The sequence below is a fragment of the Centropristis striata genome, chromosome 3 (assembly GCF_030273125.1).
Source record: "Centropristis striata isolate RG_2023a ecotype Rhode Island chromosome 3, C.striata_1.0, whole genome shotgun sequence".
Classification (NCBI taxonomy): Eukaryota; Metazoa; Chordata; class Actinopteri; order Perciformes; family Serranidae; genus Centropristis; species Centropristis striata.
In genome coordinates, this window is record NC_081519.1 from 10,371,865 (window position 1) to 10,391,841 (window position 19,977).

At 38.2% G+C, this 19,977-nt stretch overlaps 1 protein-coding gene across 2 annotated transcripts in view; it reads left to right on the forward strand.

The window, feature by feature from the left end:
- rbms2a (RNA binding motif, single stranded interacting protein 2a) overlaps positions 1-18,802 on the forward strand; it is a 32,498-nt gene extending 13,696 nt beyond the window's left edge. The window contains exons 3-14 of one of the 2 annotated variants that reach the window (XM_059329171.1): positions 4,144-4,202; positions 4,765-4,856; positions 8,301-8,458; positions 8,571-8,650; positions 8,778-8,887; positions 9,047-9,090; positions 9,299-9,392; positions 9,978-10,028; positions 11,223-11,333; positions 11,511-11,591; positions 14,068-14,155; positions 15,121-18,802. In XM_059329171.1, the coding sequence (XP_059185154.1) occupies positions 4,144-4,202; positions 4,765-4,856; positions 8,301-8,458; positions 8,571-8,650; positions 8,778-8,887; positions 9,047-9,090; positions 9,299-9,392; positions 9,978-10,028; positions 11,223-11,333; positions 11,511-11,591; positions 14,068-14,148 (961 nt within the window). In that variant the 3' untranslated portion in view covers positions 14,149-14,155; positions 15,121-18,802. The remainder of the gene's footprint in view (positions 1-4,143; positions 4,203-4,764; positions 4,857-8,300; positions 8,459-8,570; positions 8,651-8,777; positions 8,888-9,046; positions 9,091-9,298; positions 9,393-9,977; positions 10,029-11,222; positions 11,334-11,510; positions 11,592-14,067; positions 14,156-15,120) is intronic. The other variant, XM_059329172.1, reaches the window with a different exon arrangement.
- The last annotated feature ends 1,175 nt before the right edge of the window (positions 18,803-19,977 follow it).

Genomic DNA, 19,977 nt, shown 5'->3' on the forward strand with positions numbered 1-19,977 from the left:
TTCTTTGTGGTAGCTTGTCCAACTGCTCATACATTTTAGTATAGGCTATCAGACCGAGCATCTGTATGTGACGAGTTAGTAATGAGGATGAGAGCTATGTGGAAACAATCCCAGCCCAGCCTCTGAACCAGTGACGTGCTCTGAATGTTGTGCGGCACCTTAAATGATATCTGATGAAGATAGGCCTGTTCTATGCTCTGTTTGTCAAACGACTACAGTTTCCGAATGATGATGTGAGAAAATATTAATGGAATGTAAGCTAGGCAGGTTTGTGGGCCAAAGGTAAAAGCTGTAGAGGAGCAATGTAAAGATGTAGCAATAGTTTATAGTATATTGTACACTCGCTTAACATATTAAGGCGATTTGTCTGTGCCGGGATTATCATAGATGTGTTTTTTTAATGTCAGCTGAAAAAGCAAAGGTATTGGCTTAACTGTATATAATAATGCCTTCGTATTGACTATAGTCTGACTAAAGCTAGTACTATGTTCCTGTCCATCGTAACTGGAAGTTTTCTTCAGATAGTTATCTTTGATGCTACATTGGAGAAAGAGTCATGTAAAAACTTAACCTCTGGTTAGCAGATAACATCTGTGCTGTCTGGAGCGATGCTTTTCATCTGTTGGACACATGAAATTAAATTGTTTAAAGCCATAATTTGATGTTCAAAAAATGGGCTGTTTAGGCAGGAAGGAAGGAATAGTGGTTTGGTAAATAAGGATGCAGAATTACCACAACATAGGTCAGTTTGATTAAATCTTAACAATCACAAGAAACACGAGGAATTGTCAGCACAACAGAGGATGGAGGAAAGAGGGAATGAATGCAGAAAGTCAGGAAAAGGACAGGACTGGGGTAAAGAAGGGGCCGGAGAAGGGTACAGCATGTTGCCTCCTCATGTCCTGGTCTAACCTTTCACTTTGTGTGAGGCTGAACTAGCTCCACGGCAGAGAACGAAGACTTGCACACCGCTCGACAAACAGTCTAGCCTCTTTAGTATGTCGGCCTTTCAAACACACACGCACACATACAGATAAAACCCAGGAATAAACCAACCAAACTGGTTTTGGCTGCTGCAGGTCAGGGCTGTGCCGTATGTCACATAAGTGATTTGTGAACCTTACCCGTGCATCCGTCATCTCCGCGGGTCATTCAGAGTAACAACACGTTGTCCTGAACAAGCATTGGCCTTAGCTAATAAAACCTGACTTGATGATATTACAGCCCCCTCCCTCAGTAATATGTGTGTCGTTCTCCGGTTGAATCGATCCAACTCTACACTGGGAAGCCTTGGAAACATCAAATCAACAGTGCAAATTTACACAGCTCCTATCTGATAATCATGTTAATATTTGAGTGTACACACACGTTGTCAAAGCTGGAACAATCAAAGAAAATGTGAAATGTGCGGTCAGTTTGTGAGCACAGGAACTGGAGAGTAAAAGCAGGGGACTGACAGAAGAGCCATTGTGAGGCTGTTAGAGGAGTTAAGAGAGGACGGAGGCTCTTGGAGGTGGGTGGGAGGGCTACCTTTGAAGGGGAAACTTAAATGAGTGGGAAAAGAGTAGCATGGCCTGCTGGGAAAGAATGTCAGACAGCCGTATATGGGTCAGAGCTGTCTTTTAAGTCCCTGCGTGGTAGGCTGCTGTTTTCTTGCAGAGCGGCTGAGGTAAGCCGAGGGTCACACAGTCACTGCCTCCAGACCTTTGAACTCTGCTGGTGGATCTGTTGGGGAAAACATGCATATAGCTTTTGTTTTTCTTTGTCATGCACCTAATAAAAACTCATACTGATCAGTAAGACTTTGCAATTGGAAGCTTGAATTCACAAAAAAACGTTTATGATTGTGAGCCAAATACATTTATGATATTATTATTATTATTATTATTATTATTATTATTATTATTATTATTATATGATGTATTATTACCTTTTTAAGTTTGGTATTGACAAGATTTTTCAAACCATTTTATTGACATTTTTAATATTGGACTGCTGAAAGAAAAAAAAAAAGAAAAATAAGACATATAGTCCACAAAAATATTGTTAGCTTATTCATGTTTTTGTCTGTGCTCTGTTCATTTTTATTGGATCATAATTGGATGTTGGACACCAATTTTAGATGGGTACATGTACATATACACTCATATAGCAGGTGGTATAATGACATTTTCAAGGGGAATGAAAATGGACCTTCTATATGTGGATTGTGCACTGATATAACTATGCAAAGTTACTAATAAGACTGCTTATTATAAAATAAATGTACATTACACATATAATGCATTATATTGGCAACTGAACCTATAGAAAATAAAGAATACATTTAAAAAAACCCATTATATACACTGATATATCTCTGATAGGTTAATATTGGCTGACTGCTTTATCAGTCTGTCTCTAGACTGTTTGTGTGCATGTGCGTTTGTGTGTGTGTGTGTTTTAATATTTAGCCATTTCCACTCAGTGTATTATAGCAATAGGTCTGAATTGAACAGTTTCTCTAAAAAGAGAGAAAAAAATGTCTCAGAGTCTTCCAAAATAGTGTGTTCTAAAAAGATTTTTTCTGGAAATAGCACAACAGCGTTGTGGAAGTCAGTGTCACATAATTGTTCCTAATATTAGTTCAGAAAAAACGTAAGTGATCTATTTTAGCCCCACACATTTAAATACTTTGTTTTAACTACTATACATGTTTTAATGCAATGTTTCTACACTTGTGCTCAAAAAAAAAAGGAGTCATGGCGAAAGGAAATGTAAAACTACAGTTCGGCTAGAATAGGTTAAATTATATCAAGCTTGTTGTATATTCACACCTAATGAACGCTTTGCAGCTGTTAGATAGCAGTGGGAAACTATAAACATAGCCAATGCAAAGGTCACCTGGCTATGTGGCAGTGGATGTTGAATTATTAATTCCTGCAGTGATGAAGTGTCCTTTATAATGCGTCTGTCCTGAGGGTAATATGATGAATGCACACATTGAGCTGTGGCCTATTGTGGTAGCTGATATCCCATATAAATCTGCTTCTGTTTTTGCTTCCAGCACAGATGCATGGGCCTGAGAGTGTATGTATATGTTAGGAACTTGAAGGAGAAGATATTTTAGCATGAATACTGTGGACTCGTGGTCGTGACACAGATCTCTGCTGTGACCGTCCATTCAGGTCATCTGGGCAAATGTCCACTGGAACAAGGCGGGAGTGTAGGACCCAGCGGTGCGCTGCGATGCGAGGGTGGAAAAACAGAGAGAGGGAGAGGGATGTGGTGGGAAGGAAGGCGAACCGGAGGGGTGAAGCATCAGGTTACAGTGTACATTCCGCCCAGACGCCATGTCGCCCAAACAGAGGAACTCACTGGCGAAATTCACCAGACAAGGGCAGGTCTATTATACTGTAGTGCTGATGCACAGTCTTATAACACTGCATTCGTTAGCCTCCACATCTTACATAACTCTCCTCATTTACTGTTTAAGCTGATTTCAATAGCATGAATCTTTTATGATACTGCATTAGTGCATTAATTGATTCTCCTCATTTACTGATTGGCCTTTGTCATGTTTTTCTATTGACAACCGTGGACTGAAATAACAGGTGAAGACACTAGCTTATGCTTCAGACACAATTTGACGGCTTTTGTGTGCAATGAAGCATAGAGTAAGTTTTCTCGGAAATCAATATTTCTATTTGCGAGTCAGACATTGCTAGTGACAGCACTTTAAAGTTTTGTTTGAGCCAAAAATACACGAGAGCAGAGCTGTTTTTAGTCGAGAGGTGTGTGCTTGTGTGTTAGTATGTGTGGTAAAGACAGGCCTGGAACAAATTGTTTTTGGCCCTGGGGTGCTGTCTCCTGTCTTTCGAAAACAACGCCAGGCAGCAGAGTTACTGTACAGCAGCCTTCAGCAGCAGACAAAGACAGCAGGGTGGAGGCGGACAACGTTTTTGTGACACTTAAGATTGCATTTAGAAAAAGACACAATGATGGCGCGAAGGAGTATGTGTTCATGTTTACACCTGTAGTCAGGCAGCCTGAGGAAGTGTGGCAGGATTGGTATGCAGAGGTAGCAGATTCCTCTTATTGCCCTATAGTCACCTTACCTGTCATTACTAACCCTGTTTTCTGTATCCCTGTGTGTCCCTGCAGGTATGGCAAGATTGTGTCAACCAAGGCCATCCTGGATAAAACCACCAACAAATGTAAAGGTGAGTTGAATTGTTGTTTGAGAGCTGCTTTAATGATCTTTCATGGTGGTTGGCTTCACTTCTTCCATTGGTTTTGGTTATTAAAGAAGTATTTCATATTATTTCATGAAGCTACAGCCAGCAGAGGGTTTGTTTAGCTTAGCCTAAAATCTGGGAACAGGGGGGAATGGCTAGCCTCACTCTAAAATAAAAAATCCATCTACCAATATGTTTAACCGTCTGAACCCCAGATTTTCAGGGTATTTTTGCTTTAGTAATATTTGATATATATATATATATAACACTGCCTCTGCACTCTGCACTCCACAACTGGCTGGTTGTGGAGTGCAGAGGGTTAAATTAACTTGTAATATCACATTTCTTTAATCTGTCGAAATATCTTTGGACAGAGTCCGGCTAGCCTTTTCCCCCAGCTAAGCTAACCGTTGCCTAGCTTTTTCATATTAAACAGACAGATAGGAGAGTGGTATTGATCTGCTTATCTAACTCTAAGCAAGACAGCACATAAACCCAAAAAATAAATAACATCACAGCAATTTTAATATGTTTGTCTATTTTACAGGATATGGCTTTGTGGACTTTGATAGTCCGGCAGCAGCACAGAAGGCTGTTACAGCTCTGAAGTCCACTGGGGTCCAGGCTCAGATGGCCAAAGTAAGAATTTGCCAACTCATGATCAGCTCTGTTGTACAGCCACTTTTACCCTCAAACTCACCAATCAGGTTACACTTGTCAAGTTCACCTTCTGATCCAGTCTCCTCTGGCCCTTCTTTCTAAAATGTATTGATCTCCACCTATTAAACTTTGACCACAGAGAGTCACAAGCACACACTCAACCTCTATCGCATAAGAGGTTAGACGCAGTAGCCTGATTGGCAGCAAGTGTCCTGTTGGCAAGGGTGCAAGATAAACTCTGGTTTATAGGGAGGCGTGTGTTTCATTGTTGGGTGAACTTGTGCCAATAATCAACGGAAGTCTGGTTTGATGCGGACTAGATTTGTTACAAGCAAAATGACTCCCCTTTTTAATCCATTTTTTTGTTAATTTACCACTCTTTGCTAGTTAATCCTTTAATGCGTTTCCTTTCATTCTCATTTCGTCTCCTTTTTCTTCATCGCCCTCCTCGCCACCTTCTCTCCCCTCACGCCCTCGTCTCTGTGCTTGTGTATGTTGCTAACCTGCTCCTGTTGTAGCGCTTGTTCTGAGCTCTTTGTCCAAGTGTCTGCAGTCAAAGCAACTCTTGTCGGCCCATTAAGCTGATCCCTCTGGCTCTCAGGCTCCCCATTGAGGGAACCCAGGGGAGGGTGCCACTACACCCACTGTCAATGGGACAGGCACAATGGGCTGGCATTGTCCATCGTCTGGGCCCAGGCCTGGGGCTGACACCAGCACTTAATACACTCCACCCCAGTGTCCCTAACCCCACCCCCCCACCCCTTCCCTGTGTCCTGCACCCAAACAGACCCACTGCAATCTAACACCAGGGTCTCCCCTCATCCCAGCCCCGAAAAACTGTAACAGATCCACGCTGCCAGCTGACCTGAACCAGCCCAGTGCAACTAAACCCGGAGTCTAAGTTCTCTGCACCTCCTCTGTAAGAGTGCCACACAATCCTGTGTATCTCAATACCCAACAAGTGCAACTGGACACCAAGACTCGACTCACCCAGACAGCATGTGCTCAGTCAGAGGTGTTGATAACCACTATTAAAACCTAAATATACACAGCTGCTTCAGAGTCACTGGGTCACCCCAGGTCGGAAAAAAACCCATGTGTAAAATCAGTTTAATATCAAACTCTCAAGTACAGTTTTACCTGTTTGCAGCTTCACCATGGCTGCTGCAGAGTGTTGTTCACAAACAGAATGAGCCACACCTCACGTTTGCCGTCCTCGAGAGTATGCTCGGTCCCCGAATGGGCCACCCTAGCAGCTCAGAGGCGGCGGGCCCAGAGGAGCAGTGTGCATAAGGGGCAGGAGAACCATGGCAGAGTTAAAAATAGATCCCTTCTTTCTTCCCAGCACCTCCCTGCTCAAACTCAGACGTCAGCTAGCACAAGCTGCACGACACACAGGCGTTCAAATACACACCTCAAAAGACACGGCTCACCTCGGGCCTGGTACAGAAAAACCCCCCAAAAAATGCACTGTGACGCCTCAACAAATCCCATTCACATGTGCCTGGGCTGGGTCCAGCTTCATTTTCATATCTACAACAGGATGAATATTTGTTTGGATATGAAATGTGATATGGTGTGCATTAGCTGAGGTAAAGGACAAATAAAAGGATAAAAGAGAAGGAGTTTTTTCTTTGTCATGTAGCACTGAACTCCATTAGCCTCCTCTGGCCCATGACCTCCTGCAGTGGGCCACTGTGTTACATAATGGCCGTATTGCCGCACCCAGAATGACGACAATCACATAAAATAGGTTATCTCTTGGCCAGGTGGCTCCCGGCTGAGAACAGAGGCTGCTGATATAGGCAGTAAATCTTCACTTGGAGATGACTGTTTGACTTACAGCTGACAGTTTCTTGCATGCACTATAAAATACTAGCTGCAGAACTATGTGATAGCAGTGAGTGTTAGGAGAGGGGACCAAATGGAAAATGATAGCAATAAAATATATTTTGATGGAAGAGAAGAGCCTGTTAATCAGCCACTCATTTATCCTCTTTTTCTTTTTTCTGTCATCCTCCTCTTTCATTACCCAAATTACTCAAGACTCCCACTACTTCCTATCATGTCAGTTGCCTCCTTCTTTACAAAATATCAGCCTTTTTAGCTCCTCATTCCCCCCCTCCTCCATTGCTCTATCCTCTTTCTTCACTCTCTGTTTTCCCTTCCCCTCTTTTTGGCCCAGCCTCTTTTCCCCCGGTTGCCAGGCTCCTGTTGCTCTCTGAACTCCTTAACTTCATGCCTGGCTTCCTGTCTGCTTCTGCACAGTCACACAAGGTTTCACTTTCAAGCGAGAGCCATAAAAAAAATAAGCCTCTGAATAATCTCTCTTTACTTGCAGCTATCCTGATCTCGTAATTAGACAACATTCCTCCTAAATATGCGACTTAATCTTTGCAAACAAATTAATATTTGCATGTGTCAGTATATTTATGTGTGTGGGGGGATTTTTAAAAACCAGACAGCCTCAGTTGAAGCAGTGACACATGCACTCCATGGGTGACTAATTATTCAGGGTTTCAGTTTATTGGTTCTAATTGCTTAAAAACATTTTATCCGTATTGGGTTCCATTACAAAATGACGCCTGACATGGTGTATGCATATGATGAAGTATTAATGTGCCAACAGTGATGGCAGGTGTTGATGGAAAGACAGGTCACACTGCTGCCTACACAGGAATTTCTGCAGTGTGAAAAAGATTTTGAAAGTGATAACAATTTTCCATCTACAAATGCAAATGCATTAGCAAAGATATTTGAATGTGTTAGGCGAAACCTAAATTGAAGTACTTCGGGCTCATGTCCTCCGGTGAGACGCCTGAAAGCAGCGAAGTAGTAAACAAGAGTAGGTCATATTAAAGGAAAGGTTTTAGATTTCCACAATATCTGCACAAATATGTTTTAGTATTAAGACATGAGATGATGTGAAAATTTCACGTCATGGTTATTATTAATTAATAAATAAAACATCATTATCCTGATTATTATCCTCATCAAAATACTCATCAAACTCTTAAAATGGCACTTAATTTATACTTGAATTCGAATTTAGTTTAAAAAAAATACATGTTGTCATTAAACAATGTTCAACTATTTGAAATGTGAAATATGCCAATGGTTCATTAAGATGTTGTGTTCTTTATGTGTAATGCATATGCAGCCTGTTTTTGCACAGTCTCTAACCTGTGAAACCACCTAACCAAGAAATTCTGTCTCAAAACATTAATGACATATTTAAAACAGCGAGCGTGAGACCGCTTCACTACATTAAATGTCTTATTTAGTATGATATATGAACCATTGGGCATATCTTTTCGTAAGATATTGTACAAACTTGTTTATTAGAATACATTGCTTTTATTGTTTTCTTGAAAATAGAAATTCTGTATGTGAACTAAGTTTTAATGTCCCCTTCCCGTACAGCAACAAGAGCAGGACCCCACCAACCTCTACATCTCCAACCTGCCAGTGTCTATGGATGAGCAAGAGCTGGAGAGCATGCTCAAGTCCTTTGGCCAGGTCATTTCCACACGCATCCTCCGAGATGCTAACGGGACCAGCCGCGGTGTGGGATTTGCCAGGTCAGACAAAACACACTCATCCATGCTGGTGTGAAAGGATTTGAGTGCAGTTTGAGCTGTAAATAAAGCGGTGCAGAAGCAGGATTAAATTTGACTTTTGACTGTATTTCAGAATGGAATCCACGGAGAAGTGCGAGGCTATAATCCAGCATTTCAACGGCAAATTCATCAAGACTCCACCGGGAGTGCCTGGTGCGTGGAATGTTTGTTTGGTGTTAAAGGAACCTGATATTGTTGTTGTTGGTGCCAAAGCTCAGTGCTTTTGTTCCCCGCTGTGACCATTGAATTCATTCTGTTGTTTGATCTGTTGCTTTCACAGTGCCCACAGAGCCCTTATTATGTAAGTTTGCAGACGGAGGTCAGAAGAAGAGACAGAACCAGGGGAAGTACCTCCACAACGGAAGGCCCTGGGCTAGAGATGGAGATACAGTAAGATGGACCATTTTAAACTATCAAATGTTACATATGCTGTAGGGAATTAAATGAAAAACATAATTCTCGCTCTGTGCTAAACGACTGCTTCAGTACAGGCTGCACCGGTGTTTGCATGACCTCACTGTTTCTGAATCCTGTGTATTGTTTTCCCAGGGAGGAATGACGCTTGCGTATGACCCCACAGCCTTACAAAATGGGTGAGTGGTATGCACAGACTGACTGAAAACAGTCCCAACCCTCCAGGAAAATAGGAGTTGCACTCAAACTGTAGTAAAGTGCTGCCCTCTGCTGGGCGTAGCAGGAACACAGATATGCAGTTTATGTAGTCAGAGACATGCTGCAGAGTGTTGACATGGTGTGGTTGTCCTCGTGTTTACTTCTCGCTTTGCTCCATCTGTCTGGCAGCTTCTACTCCTCGCCCTACAGTCTGGCTCCAAACCGAATGATCGCCCAGACTTCCCTCTCCCCCTACATGCATTCTCCTGTCTCGTCCTACCAGGTGAGACATTTCATCTTGTTTATCACTCAAATACTGTAGGACTAGGAGCTATTACATTAATATCATTATTATATTATTAATGGTTATTTTGTATTTATTTTTGTGTATACTAGGGTCACTAACACCAGACAGGTATTTATAAAGGTAGCAAGTGTAAAGGACAGGTAATGCACCAGAATGAATACAGTTTTTTTCCACAAGAGCAAAGAGAGGTTGCAATGTTTTTTTGCTTTGAACTGGATATTTAATGAGCCAAAATGTGGATTCTGCCTGGACAATGGACTTATTTTTGCCTGAGTACATTCTGATCGAACTGGTGCATTAGTGGCATTTTGTGCAAGTTTTAAAGGTGAAAGAACTTAAAAACCATGTAGAAAGCCACTACAAATACACACTTTTTAAATCTGCCAAAACTCAGGTTAACAAACACTCAGGGAGGACCATACTCCACAGTTCTGATAATATTTCTTCTGGTTCTCATGAACTTTCTCCACAAACTTGCATGGTCAGGCCTCTGAGGGGACTGTGCAAGCAACAGCAGCTCATTACATTAATGTCCTTCATGATGTGTTTCCTGATCTATAGGTACACAGCCCGTCCTGGATGCACCATCAGTCATACCTCATGCAGCCAGCTGTGAGTAAAACCATCTCCTCATCCCAAACATCCCATTTACACGTCACACAGCTATCCAATAACAGGAAAGTAAATGTAACCAAAACACAGGAGACATTAGGAGGTGGCCTGAGATGCTTTCTAGCCAAATGTTGATATGTTAATCTAGCTTAACTGTATTACCTGACATATTTGTGTATGATTGGCTCTTGTGATGGGTTTTAACCCTGTGATCACCAAGCAGATTAGGTAAATTTTTTGCGCCATCACATTTTACTGTCTCACTGTGGCCTTGTTTTTAACTGTAATGTATAAGTCCTGCAACTCTATAGAAACAGCATAATCATGGTAAGAAGTAGGGAGAACTGTCAAGAAATGTCAAAACACAGTTATGATGCTAAAAATTATTCAAAAAACAACAAAAACAACTTGGTCTGTGGTGAGTGGTTCACCTTTATCATGCCATATCAAACCCAAAATACTCCCAAACAGGGGCAGAGGCATTTTTGTTTTTTTATTAGTCCTTGCTGTAATGATATTCCCAGAGTTGCCATCTAGAGACTGTCCTATGGTGACACATGCTGTACACTACATTAACATTATACTGAGTCTGCTATCAGTTTAACAGATGGACTGACAGAGCTGCGTCTGTATTTTTGATGGGATTGAAAATCATCCTGTCAGGATCTCTAAATACCCTGTTACTGTAATACCATCCAAGCCTAACGTCTACTTATAACCTCTCGTGTCCTCTCCTCTCGGCTCTGTGTAAACAGCCTGCAGTCAAGTTATAGAGGTTTTTTGCCATGTGACTGTTGATCTCAGTTGAGTCATTGCAGAACTTAATGTTTTTTACAGGATTCAGTTTGTGCAAACTGTTTATTTTGGATACATTAGAAATGAAACAAGGAGAAGAAAGTGCTTTTAATGAAATATGTTAGTCTTGATAATCAAATCTAGTGTATGTCTTAGATTTGATTATTTTTCCTTAAGGAAACTTTCAGCACATGTGATTCGTTCAACGAACTTTGAAAGTCCAATGATAATTTAATTATAGTTTTTTAGTTTCTGGAGATGATAAATGGTGTAATTTTAGCTGTTTTTGTGAAAGAAAACATGATTTTCAAACCTGCCTTCGGGTTATTTTCCGATCCAGTAGTGACAGTAATTCAGACTCTAAAATGTACGTTTGTGTGTTTTTTTATGCCTCTGCAGGGTACAGTTCTTACCCCAACAATGGATCATGCCATGTCCATCCAGCCCACGTCCATGATGGGACCTCTTGCCCAGCAGCTAAGCCACCTGTCCCTGGGCAGCACGGGCACAGTCAGTATCAATCACATACACACACACACACACACACACACACACACACACACACACACACACAATGCACAAGGCAGATAATTGTCCCCATAGCTAAATGTCCTGAAATTTACAAGATCAATTATTCATGTCAAATACTACACACAATTTGTGTTTTCCTCTCTGCCTTCCCTACAGTATATTCCGGCCAACACAACTATGCAGGGGACCTACATCCCCCAGTACACCCCAGTGCCTCCCTCCAGTGTCCCAGTAGAGGTATGGAGCTAGCCTCAACCTCAGCTGCTTATATTTGATATTTTCATGAAGGGGATGAATAATAATTAAAACTCTTACAGGGACGTATTTACTAAAACTTGACAGATCTGAGTGCTGCTTTTAGCACGTCAGGTCTCTTTCGTATGTATTTTGAAGGAGTGGCAGAGTTAAGGCACAAACGTTGGGGAGTTGACGAGTTAATCTGACTGATTTACTGAGCTGAACGTTGTTCATGTGACCTTAAGGGGTGTGTAGTGTTTTAAGCTGGCGTCGTGGCTTTGGGGATTTTTTTAGAAATCTATTAATACAGAAAAAATATTACATCAGAGATTTTTCAGGTGCCAGAAATGATGTAAAAAATAGTATTGATGACCCGGAGTCACCATCCATCCAATCCTCCTCGATTGTTTTTATATATAATTTTCGTTATATAAATTATAGTTATTGTGACATTTAGATATATACAGTCTCTTATTGTCACCTGACAATCAATAAGTATTAATTAAAAAGTCAATAAAAAAATCAAATAATAATAAAAACATGTTTAATTAAATTAAAAAATATATATTATATAATATATAATATATGAAATAAATACTGTCAAATGTATTCCCTAAGAAGGTGGTATAGGGCTATACTAGTTAAGCAGAATTCATATTCTTTTATTTTTATTTGTTAATATCTTATGTCATTAAAATGAATTAGGGTTGTCACAATACTAAAATTTTCAACTCGTTACCCATACTCAGGAAAATATTTGTACTCAATACCATTTTCGATACCACAAGGATAAAACAAAGACCCCAAAATTTAACAGAAATATTTTTATTAACAAGAAAAATGCAACATGTAAAAATGAACAGAACCACAGGTTAAATATTTATAATAAAAAACAGTTGTGCAAAAAGAAACTGCAACTATGATAACAAGCTTCAGGTCTGAGGTAGTGCAAAAAATAAATAAATACAATAAACAATAACAATTAGAACAATATTTTGAGGTTGTATGCTGTGCACAATATTAGGCAAGCTTGATAAGTCGACTTTTTTTCTGCTTCATTCTGGGGCTTTAAGAGAGAAAATAACACTTTTCAGTCACCAACATTTATGTAAACTCATTAACTCTATGCTAATGTATACTGACACTGTGTCGATGAACGAAATATGGGCATACTACGTGCCTGATTTATTTATTTATGTTGTTTATAATCATAAATGTAACGTCAGCCTTTAATTGCTAGCTGCGGCTAGTGGCTAATAATAATAATAATACTTTTGAAAATGAGTATCGTATCCGGATACAACGTTTTAGTATCGATACTTTTTTGAGTATTGATACTTTTGACAACCCTAAAATGAATACATATATTTTAAATACATTCTTTTTATTTTTTGAATACTTAACGTTAACTTTTATTCACTTAATTAATGTGTTTATATATATATATATATATATATATATATATATATATATATATATATATATATATCCCTTTTTGACGTAAAATATACATTATACAGCATTTTCTTTTTCTTTCTTTATATATATATATATATATATATATAAATAGATACATTCGAAGTGTTAAAGAAATACTTGTTCTGCCTATTTACCGTCTTCCTGAGTTACAAATACCTGTAATAACAAAGACGACACCAAAAGAAAATCAAAAAAAAATAACTAAACTAAATCAAGAAAATATTACTGCTTGAGAGTTACATTTCTTCTGTTTCCTGTTCTTGTGACTAACTCAGTTCTAACTAATTGGACAGCACATTGTTGTTATATATATATATTATATATATATATATATATATGTATGTATATATAATATAATATAAAACAACAGTGTGATGTCCAAACAATGGGCCTGCCTTTATTAGTTCCTCCATTATTCAGCTAGAAGAGCCTTGGCCACTCATGAATGAGAGTCAGAATGGTGGTTTGGCTGAGACGCCACAGTCTGTGCCCTCGGTGCAGCAGGTTCCTGGCTGAGCGCTCTGCAGGAGAGCGGCCGAGCCTGCAGGGAGTCTTGAGTCATTTGTTGGAAGGAGGAGCTCAGTGATAGTGGTGGGAGCCTGCAGGATGAACAAGTGAATGAGAAGTAAAAGGGCAGGTTTATGAATGGGAAGAGGCTCAGCAGGAACATGAGTGGGAGGTTTGAGAGCAGAGATTAGAGTAGAGTAGAGTGACATCAGTGTCCTCACAATATAGCTCGAGGTAAATGTTAAGCATGCCTTTTAGTAAATACGTCCTGTAAAATGCACTGGCTCAGATTTCACCTGTAAATTTCTGACTGTTATACTTCCACTCAAAGACATATTTTGTCTTTTAGTTGGTGGGGAGGGCAGTGGGAAAATGCAGGCTGTCTTTGTGAAATCTTTGAAAAAAAATCTTTTTAGTGACACATTACCGTGTATGATCAATTAAGAGTTTTCTTTGAATAACTTGTTCTCTCTTTTTTTCTTTTTTTTAGGAGAATGGTGGTCAACAGCAACAGGTTGCCATGGAGACTCCGGCAGAACACACAAACTACTCATACCAACACACCAAGTGAAGCTAAGGTGGGTGTCTGTTCTGTCATATAATAAAGTTACTGCTCCATCTAAACTGCTGCCATGGGCGTGTTTGCCTGATGGCTCATGAAGGCTCGATTGTTTCAAATAGATACATTCGAAGTGTTAAAGAAATACTTGTTCTAAATACCTATTTACCTTCTTCCTGAGTTACAAATTCATGTAATAACAAAGATGACACCAAAAGAAAAAAACAACAACAACTAAACTAAATCAAGAAAATATTACTGCATGAGAGTTACATTTCTTCTGTTTCCTGTTCTTGTGACTAACTCAGTTCTAACTTTTTATTTCTCTGACAAAAAACACAACATATCTGAGGTGGGGTTTAAGTGCAAAACACACACTTTAATAGAATATATATATATCTATATATCTATATATATTCTATTAAAGTGTGTGTTTTGCACTTAATAGAATATATATATATATATATATATATATATATATATATATATATATATATATATATATTCTATTAAAGTGTGTGTTTTGCACTTAAACCCCACCTCAGATATGTTGTGTTTTTTGTCAGAGAAATAACAAAACAAAAAATCTTTTAAAAAGGGTATTGCGATACATCATTACATCGTCCCTAAAAATATGTGGATTATGTGTAAAAGTGTAAAAAGGCCAGATGTGTAACTAACTAGCTAACTTGCTGAGAGTTTAAAAAGTGGTCGGGATAATCTAATTTAACTCTCAACAAGAAAACAAATTAGAATTATACCAAAAATGTTAAACTAAGCTCTCGCCTCACCTCCATGTCTCCAGCGCTCCAATGCATTTATGTGTATTATTGCACGGTTTAATCTGACTCCAAACACAGGTTATTTAGCCATTTTTCAGAGAAGGATTTGCTGTGATAAAATGCTTTCTGTGTGTGTGTCCATCCAAACAATGATTGAGCAGGTTCAGTGTATCAGTACTGAGTGTGTGTGTGTGTTTTGCAGCTCCCAGCAGGGTGGGGCCACGGGCACGAGATGAATCCAACCAAACAGGATTCAGCTGGAAGAGAACTGTGCTCCATACCATCACCAAGCACCTGGACTTGAACATGGATAACAAAAGGAACATGTGTGTGTGTGTGTGTGTGTGTGTGTGTGTGTGTGTGTGTGTGTATGTGTATGTGTATGTGTATTTGTGTGTGTGTGTGTGTGTGTGTATGTGTGTGTGTGGGAGTGTGTGCATGTGTGTATGTCTGTATTTTTGTTTTTTTAAAGAAAAAGGACAACACTTACATCATTGGACTTTCCTGCTCACATCTTCAAGAGTCGATCAACCAAAGGTGGGAAACTTCTTCACAGAAGCTTTGATCTATTTTGATAACTGAAAAAAAAGGAACATAACAAGAAGTTAAAAAAACAACAAAGAAAAAAAAACTTATGAGAGGAGGAAAAGACACAGAGCATTATTTTTGTGCACGTAATATAACAAATTCTTATTTTTTAAAAAAGCATTCTGGATGTTTCAGGGTGATTCAAGGAAGAGTTGAAACACAATGTGTCTTTTATTTTTTTGTAAAATATGCAAACTTTTTATTTTTATTTCCTGATGTCTGTTGTTTGACGTTCTATTTGCGGCAGCGGGGACAACAATTTGTACAGATTTAGAAACTTACAAAAACACTTTTGCTGGTCTGATGTGTCGAGTCATTCTAACCGTGGAGAGGCGAACCGTTTAAAGCTACTTCTTCCTGTAACTGCTGCAGAGATTTCTAGTCACACACAGATGATAACAACATTGTTTATAGCTGAAATTCTTCTTTTTTTAAAAGATTTTTCCATAAGTGAACAAAAGACAATCAGTTATTTCTATTTATATTTGAATCATAGTTCTATTTTTTAGAGTTTTTAGATCATTGGAACATACATTTATAGAAAAAAAGGTTATTTAATACTGTTGTCTATAAAGACATTAATGATGGGCTCTAATATTTCGCTCATGAAAATTCTTCTTTTTGATGACTCGGATGACTTTCAATTCAGTCTATTCATCAAAAATGACACCTGTTCATACTAATAGTCATACTGATTTATTAGAATGTAACTCCATGTTGCATAGGTGTCAATGAGAAGTGGTTTTAAGCGGTTTCGCTGTGGCAAACCTTCAGGTATCATTAAATTCATCCATTCTGTCGAAGGGATGAAGAAGTGAACGTGCTTTAGATCAGTTCGATTACTGAAAGATTATGTGTACAAAGAACAATGCAGTTACTAAATTAAGATATAGTTTAGCAAAAGCAATGAGGGAAATCAAATAGAAGACTAACACGATCCCTGAGAATAATTAGTTTGTAAGGAAAGGGAGCTGTAAGTCTTTTTTTTCAATGCTGCTGTTGTCACCTGAGTTTGATTCTCTGTCAGTGATTTTTTTTAGTTTGTAGAAAGTTAAATGTTTCTGTTTTCCTTTTGTCTGTCACTTGAAAACCTTTTGAGCTAATTTGCCTTAATTTTGATGAATTTTATCTTTGAAGTAGATATTAGCTGTAGATTTTAGCTTTTTACAGAGAGTAGATGTTAGATGTTTTTTCTCTGCGTAGGGATTGATGCTGTTTTCTTGTGCACATCAAGTTTTCTTCTCGTTTTTTGTTTTTCACACAAATTTCCGTTCCAAACCTTGTGTCGTCTGTCCTCATATTGTGTCTGGCCTGTTTGTACAGAGTGAAGAGTTGAACCAAACAGTGAGTTCATTTAGTGCTGATCCAAAAGATTCATACTGAAGCTGCATCAGTGTTGTGGCTCAGAGAGGCTTCATGCACACAAACAAGCCCCGCATGTGGAGCTCATGTCGCCACGTAGAGTGCATCCAAATATGTTGAACTTTAATTTATGCAGACATCAAAAACTGTAGATATGTAGATAATAGAAATAATGGTTTTACTAAGGACTGCTCACCAGACCATGGAAGTGCCATTAAAGACGATTCTTACAGCCTTTAGTGAGACAGCATGTCTGAATGAATTTAGGAGTGATCCGAAATTCTGCAAAAACAACTTTTAGCTAAGCCTTAATGTTTTCCTCTGGATGAACTGCCTGATCTCTCACAGGATCGACACTAAGTTGTAAATACTACAGAAATGGCAACAGGCATGTTTGAATACCGTCGAGTTAGTCATCACGTCAGTCGAGTTAGCTTTAGGGTTATGTGGAGCTTTTCTTCCCGCTCTTTAACCATCCATGTTTGAGTCCAATGATAAATGCAGTGTGAAAACATGCTTCTCAAGGCTCGCAATTTGATGATTCTGTTTCTTTCACATTTTTTTTCACATGTCCGCTTTTTGCTGTGTGTTTCTATTATTCATTTCCGCAACCAAAGATGTTGTAGCCACCCATCTTTTAGCTCTCTGTCACAGATAAACTGCTCTCAAATGCCCCCTTTCTGCCTTTGACAGAATCAGGAAGAGAAAGATCACTATAAGATTGGTGACCTGCATGCAGTGTTCCACATTGTGACCACAGTTTAAAGGTCCAGTGTGTGGGATTTAGTGCCATCTAGCTGTGAGTGTGCAGGTTGACACTAACTGAGTATTCCTCCCAATACCACTTGCTTCCCAAGCGTGTAGGAGAACCTGAAGTGGCCTTCAGGTAAAGTAAACGAGAGATCCTCTCTGGGGACGGTGTTTGGTTTGTCTGTTGTGTGCTCCTATAAATACATGGCAGTTCAATATGGCCAGCTTTATGGAAGAGGACCTGCTGCTTTTGCAGATTGTAATCTGTAATTCAATTCAGTTCAATTCAATTCAATTCAATTCAATTCAATTCAATTCAATTCAATTCAATTAATTTCAATTCAATTCAATTCAATTCAGTTGAAATCAATTCAATTCAGTTGAAATCAATTCAATTTAATTTATATTGCCCAAAAAGTTTGCCTGAGCTGTACAAACTTTCCAGAATATGAGACCATCTTTTGACCCTCACTTTAGCTAAGGAAAAAAAAAAATTTTCAGGGAAAAAAAATTATATTGGACTAATCCTAAAAAAAACACAATTCTTAAATCCACGATTATTTATGCATATTAGAATCATTGCAGAAAAAATGTTTAATTACAGAGCCGGGGGTGGCGACTTAGGGTGTTTGCTTGTTTCTATATTTTGTTATTATTATTATTATTATTATTATTACTTTCTCCTTTTTTATGTAAAGCACTTTGTGTTGCATCTCTCGTATGAAAAGTGCTATACAAATAAAGTCTGATTGATTGATTGATTGATTGATTGATTGATTGATTGATTGATTGATATATGGAGACAAAAATCTGAAATTAAAGTTGTACATTTACAAGAACAAAATAAATGTTATCTGAGAATATATATATACAGTCATGGAAAAAAAATTAGCCATTTTCCATGGTTTTCTTGATAATAACCAAAATCATTATGAAGAAAACCATAGAAAATGTCTTAAAATGTCTCAAACTCTTATGAGCTATTTTTGTTGTTATCATACAAATGTCAACAAATGCATTGTTAGTTGTACCAGGCATTAAAATGAACAATAAACTGAAGAAAATATGAGTGGTCTAATATTATTTTTCCATGACTGTATATATAAAAATGCTCTGTATTGCAATATATATATATATATATATATATATATATATGTATATATGTATATATGTATATATATATATATATATATATATATATAATTGCAATACAGAGCATTTTCCGCCAATAGCCCTAAATCCTACACACTGCTCCTTTAAGGTTTTGTGAGAACCGTTATCTGTCACACAGTAAAGATCTGGTTTTGTTGACGTGTTAACTCAGCTGAGTTTCCCTCAGACTACGTAATGGAGTGTTGGTGCGCGTGTAAACAGACTCATTATAAACTTTATTGGCCTCTGCAGACAGCAGGAGGAATCCAGAGCTTTTACGATGGTGCCAGTTTTCAGACACGAGAGCTAATTTTGTAAATAGTCTTTTTTTTTCCTTCCACTTCCTCTGTACACCATTTTGTTTGTTTCTTCTTGTGTGTTTTTTTTTTTGTTTGTTTTGTTTTTTTAATGATTTGTAACCTGTCCAGATAACACAGTGACTAGCAAGTTTTTCAGATTCAGTGCACCATGAAGGAAAATGTCATGGATATTGTTTATATGTTCAGAGAAATGATATTCCATGTATTAGCCATCACTTTTAATACAAAAACAGGATTTTGAAACTATGAAATGACCACTTGTTACATTGCAGTGTTTATTTATTTTGTTTTAACTTTTTAGCAGAGATAATATAACAAGAAGTCGTGATGCTCCAAAACTAATTTGCATCATGAAAATAATAGAACCTAAAATGTAAAACTGTAGAAATACTGAAAGTACAACAGGGTGCATAACAAGTCAAATAAAAAAAATCTTGCACTTATTATTTTTAGTCCACAATAATTTGAAAATGCTCTCTGTCCATCCTAATGTAGATTTGTTGGCTTATTTCATAGCTTCAAAATGTTTTGCTGCTAAAACAGGATTTCCAAACAGGTGGTGAGATGTTGCCCAGTCCGGATTTTCAGAATGTCCCTTTTATTTTAATTTAGTTCATACAAAGTATCCCTCATATGTTTTATTTCCAATTATAACTTAATGATACTGATATACAAAAATTGTTTACTATTATTTTACTAATGGGCAGTTTAAATAGCTGTATGTTACATTATTGAAACTGATAAATGTTGTCTTTAGGTGACATTTTTTAACATGAAATAAAAACTCAACACTGAATGAACCAGGTTTGTGTGAATCCCAGACATTTTGAAAAATCCAACGAGCTCATCTCGCTCCCTGCTTGTGAACAGTTTTCTTATTTATACAA